The 5669-nt window shown below is 39.1% G+C and overlaps 1 protein-coding gene across 1 annotated transcript in view; it reads right to left on the reverse strand.

Annotated features, from left to right (window-relative positions):
- Positions 1-203: 203 nt before the first annotated feature.
- Positions 204-5669, reverse strand: part of tmem192 (transmembrane protein 192) — a 10374-nt gene continuing 4908 nt past the window's right edge. Inside the window, exons 5-6 of the mRNA XM_035660867.1 lie at positions 1894-1999; positions 204-901 (exon numbers count right to left, since the gene is read on the reverse strand). Coding sequence (XP_035516760.1) covers positions 787-901; positions 1894-1999 — 221 coding nt within the window. The 3' untranslated portion in view covers positions 204-786. The remainder of the gene's footprint in view (positions 902-1893; positions 2000-5669) is intronic.

A 5669-nucleotide genomic window follows, 5' to 3' on the forward strand; every position in this document is an offset into this window, starting at 1 on the left:
AGGGGCGAGGGCGGGAAAAGACAAATGACGCCGGCTAACGTTGACACTGCTGTGTTTCCTATTGTTTGGGATCTTCTCCTTTTGAGCTCTCGCAGTACGTTACACAAAATAAACACTTAAAACTGCCGTCACTTAACTTGGGTAACCCTACTGTGTCACCTCTCATCCTGACCAGGCTTAAACATAAAATAAAACAAAAACAGTGACAATATTAAATATTTATTGGAATCAGATCACAAATACACTCATTGAACAAATAGAGGAAAAAATAACCTGCTACCAAATAAAGCACATTCAGACATAAAATAGCACTTGAACAACTGTTGATTTGACCCTGATGAGTGATAACCTCTCCCTCCCCCCTGTAGCTCCGACTCTCTTCCTTAGTGCAGATAATCTCTAAAACAATTCGGCCTCTTCTGTTTCACTCACAGTGACACAAGCGGCAGCACATACGGGTCACTGGGGGTCGTAAGACAGTGATAAAAACCCCTCACCTCTGATCTGTGACCCATGACTTCCCTCCTCCTCCTCCTCCTCCTCCTCTTTAACTGTCCACTTACAGCTCACCTCCTCCTGCGTTATCTGTCCATCTCAGGTGAGGATGAAACCCTCCGCGTCTTAAATCTGTGCACGCAGGTGCTTGTGTGCACAGGGATTTCTTTTCTCTTTTAGTCTTTTATCCAGTGTTTTCTTCTTGCTTCTGGCCTCTCTTTCAAACCCCACAGAATCCCCTCTTCCTCCGTGTGAAGAGAGCATAAGGAGGAGGAGGAGGTCGGGCTGTGGTCAGTGCTGAGCGGTGAGGTTGAGCAGCCTCTTGCTCAGTAAGGTGTTGTGCTGTTTCAGGTACTCTATCAGGTCGGCCTGCTTCTCCACCACCTCCTCCAGACTGGAGCCCTCTCTGTGACACAGATGATAGCACATAAGCCTCCTTTTCACATGAATCTGCAACATTGCTGGCTTTCTTTGTCTGTTTAAAGATGAGGCTGCTTTCCCCCGGCAAATACACAGTTTAATCCTGATTTAGAGGTGTTTGGAAAAAAAAATAAAAAATAACTACAGTTCCCACCTGTTCTAGCAAATCATTAAGCCCTTCTTTAAAAACATACATCTGCAGTAATAAATGGGCTAAAAAGTCTAAAAAGTTTTGTTTCTTTTTAAAGATTTTGTTTAGCAATAACAAAAAACATACAACGTGTGCCTTGCTCTTAAAAAGTAAGTAACTGGTTCATAAATGTTCCTTAGTGGCTCTATTCAAACATGACAAGACCATTATGAATAAAAAATGCAATGTTTGTGCAATATGCAGCCTCAATATGAAAGTTAACGAGTTTGAAATAATGACGTGAAGGAAGAAAAGTAGCCTCAGTTTTCTGCAACAGGGACAGATTTTAAAACTTATTTTGTAGTTAAAGAGCAACAGAGACTCAAAAAAACCCCAAAAGGTTTGGACTAATTCCTATTCGCTCATATGTTGTATGTAAAACATTTTTGCTCAAAATTTATACTGTCTACCGGATCTAACATAAGAAGAAAATCTCAACTTCAAATTGGCCCATTAAAAGTATTTCAGGGTTTATTGAACCGATTGTTTTATCTTAAACAAAAGTATTACAGTATACTCCAGAACTTGGACCTAGAACCACATTTAACATCGTCTCTGTGTTTATTTAACTTTGTTCTGCTGAAGGCTTCATGTTACGGAGACGACATTTGATTCAGACTGGAGCTGTGTTGCTGACAAACACTGCAGGGAGAGTTAACTCTGAGGCTTATTCAAACATGAGAGAAACGTGTAAAATTTCAAGCACTTTTACGTAACATGACGTATGTCTGTAAGGGGCTATGATCAGTGTGTGTGTGTGTGTGTGTGACTGAGCGTAATCCGTGTACCTGAAGCCGGTCTCAGTCGGCAGGCTTGTGATACTAAAGTTGTGTGAATGTTCTTCTTGGCTCACATCTGGTGCAGCTCGCTCTCTGTTGAACTGCATCACTTTAACTAAAAACCAAAAAAATCTTCAGTTACTTCATCGAAACCTGTGTTATATCTTGTCAGCTGCACATTAAGACACACACAGACATTATTGAGAAGAGAAAGCTGTCCTACAAACATTAATCACTCAGGTGAGAAACACCACACATTTGTTTTTTTACTGTTTTCCATCCCTCTCCCTCTCCTAAACACACACAGGCTGTTATATCCTGCACTTAGTCCTTATGGGCTGTCATATCCTGCACTCAAACCTCTAATTCTCACACCCTAAAAATACACCTTTACACAAGAGGCGGGGTAAGCAGCAAGGTGTCGGTGTGGAGTCTACAGTAGCTGGAAGAGGAGCCAGGGCTAAAAATATGGGAGATGTTGGTGCTGTTTGAATTAAGATAAGGCCGAGGGGTGTGGGGTTTGCAGGGAAGAGTGTGTGAGGAAGGGCAGAGGGAGGAGCTGGTTGAGTATTGATAAGACTTGAGTGTCATTAGCCAGAGGAAATTGTCAGGGAGGCTCTAAAGAGCGCTATCTTTACTTTGCTACAGTGCAGCATCTCAGCATCCACACTCACACACAATCTAAAGAAATACTGCACATTCCTGCATAATGAGGCCCTAAATCTGTGTGTCAGTGTGTCAATACAGCAACAGTAAGCAGGTATGTGAGGGACAGAGAGAAAGAGAGAGAGAGACATTCCAGAAAGAGCAATGAAGAGGAATGAAGAGGTAGAGAGAACAACAGAAGACAGTAAATTGACAAAAGGTGATGGTGAGTCTGCGTTTGCTGGGTGTTTGTTTCAGAAAGTCAAACTGCTGTCAAATATTTAACTAAACACCAATAAAGCAAACAATGTAAAAAGCAAATGTTGGCTGAAGTAAGTTACGGTAAAACGTTGATTAAATCATATATATTAAGAGCAACCTGTTATATGAGAATATTAGTTAGGTTAATAAATGGAAGTCAATGTATTTATTGCAAGAAGCAGAACACGTTTACAATCAATTATATTAGATTTACTGTGATTATCTGACACAGCTGATAATGATGTCCGTCCATTGTTTTGTGTGTATTTACACATTCTGGATTTGTGGCTTATAAACATAATAAAAAAGAACCAATAAACACATGAATTAAGCTCTGTCAACCATGTTTTCTCACCTATATTATTAACATTATCTTATTTTGGAAAAGGTTTTCATTATGAAGGGACTGTGGGACATTCCTCAAATATCAATACGTTCTTCAAGGTTCTTAGACTTCATAAACTTTATTATATAAAGATACGCTGCAATCAGGAATACTGACTAACTGAATGAGAGAGTTTGTTTTATAATTGAGTTTTGGTTAGCAGCGTATATTTAATTATATTGGAGAGGTTAAGCTTGTCATAATGATTATTATGATACTACAGTTAGGATTCAATATTTCCTTTTCTAAGTATTGTTCCCTTGTTATTCTTTTTATATATTTATATATTATATGTAATGAACTTTTGTTTCACAGTATGGTTTTTCTCTGATTTTGGTTATTATTGTTTGTTTTTGTAGTTTATTTATTAATTTAATAAAAATATCTAATTTTGGTGTGTAGATGCAACAGTAATTCATTAGTTTGAGTAATTTTAGATTGTAATATTGTGTAATTTCAGGTTTTATTTAACCTGATTTCAAACATACTTTCACCAAAACAACCAGTTGAGATGCATTCAATTACCAGAGTTTTGGCTCTATTTGTTATGAGCAAACCTAAAGTAAAGACCCCGAATGGGTGCACATACAGAAAAAAGGAACAGGATGAGGACGAGGATGTCCAGGGAGTCTTTCAGGTGTGTGTAGTTCAGTGTATTACAGCAGGGGGCAAAAAACAGACACCAGGATGGATGGATGGATGGAGGGAGGGAGCAGTGTAAAGGACGTGACACATTTCACACGTCCATGTTAAAGATTCTCACACGGCTGGACAGACAGTGCTCAGACCTGGTCTACTCAGATCTGAGAATCTGCAATCACCTATTAAGAAGTACACATTTCCTAGGTGCTAACAGTGGAGCTGCAGAGGTGCTAACAGCTCCTCGTACCACATATAGTGCTCACAACTTATGCACCGCTCGAATCCAAATCAAAGAACTGGAAGGAAATAGATCCCCCAGCAACCGCGGAGACTGAATGGAGTAACACAAGACGAAGGAGAAGACCTTTTAGTTGCAACACAGGACATTAAAATAGTTCAAAGGTGTGTGCGAGTTTACAGTCTAGTGGAAAATAAACGCTGTTCATGAAAGTGTGTCACAGTTCTACGACATATAGTTGATGCTAAACTGAGAAAATCACATATCAGTTATGGTACTTTTAAAGGAGTACAGCTTGGATGGGATACCAATACCATTATCGATACTGCGTGATTGATTCCTGATTAAGTAGGCATACGCAGGTTTTCAGCATCAACGCAGCTGTTTTTATCTGTGAGTCTGAACAAAGTGTAGAAACAAGAGTAGAGTTGTAGTAGTTTGAGTTTCTTTGTGAAATTAAGTCACACTTTGGACCGTTTCTTCTTCTTCACCATGTCTCCTTCTTGTTGCAAGTTGTGCCTCCATGTTACGATGGATCGGACAATTTGGTGCCGGTTCTCAAAACCCATCCCATCATTATAATGACGCTCCAGTGTAAGAAAAAGTTTAAATGATAGTAAAACATCTGAAGTATCCGTGTTTAGAACAGATTTATACAAGGTCGGGTAGAGTCATTTAGTTAAGAGCCAGATCATCAGAGAAGTTATCTCTGGACATACTCCTTATAAAATTAATGATGTGCATGAAGTAAGTCTTGTTGATAATTCAGCTTTATCATTTATCATCACTCATGAGTCACATAGTTGTTGTAATTGAGATGGATGCTCAGTGGATGTTTTTATTTATTTTTAATTTTTTACCAAAATCTGTCATGTCAAGATCTGAAACTTTTGAAATTAAGACATTCTGTTAAGATAAATACACATTTAACTTTTTTAAACGACTTTGTATACTTCAGTGAATATCATTCAATATCAATATTGAGAAAATGTTTTGATACTTAGAGTGATATTTACTTTGGACACTGAACATCCCTTGCATGGATCTACAGTAAAGGAACAGGCGTGAACTATATTTAGGATAGAAACTATGTTTCAAACATATGTTGAACAAGTCCATCTGCACCTCATATATACTTTTAATGGTCTGCACTTTTACATCTCCTATTTCATACAGCACAAGGGGTGTGTGTGTGTGTGTGTGTGTATGTGCGTGTGTGTGTGTGTGATCGGGGTATACTGTAGGAATCTCTATCAGTGTGCCCCTGTAGGCAGAGGAGAGAGATGTATTCTAAGTTAAGCCTTTGAAGGCCAAGACATGGCTTTGATGTGCATGTAGGTCTATAGAGGAGAGTGTATTCATGTTAAAATGAGAGAGGCAGAAACATACAGCAAACCTCAAAGACACACACACAGGCACACACACACGCACTTACAATGAGCATGCACTTCAAAGAGAAGTTGAACGAGGCCTTCCTGTATGGACTTCATAGCTGCAGGCATTATATCTCTGATTCTCTGTCTCCTCTAAAAAAGAGTTTTTCTTCTTTCCTCCTGAACTTCCTGATTTCACCTTGACTCTGGATCAGTCGGAGTATGTGTGTGTGTCTGCGTG

The sequence above is a fragment of the Morone saxatilis genome, unplaced genomic scaffold (assembly GCF_004916995.1).
Source record: "Morone saxatilis isolate NCDOM2014 unplaced genomic scaffold, NCSU_SB_2.0 Contig17, whole genome shotgun sequence".
Taxonomy (NCBI): Eukaryota; Metazoa; Chordata; class Actinopteri; family Moronidae; genus Morone; species Morone saxatilis.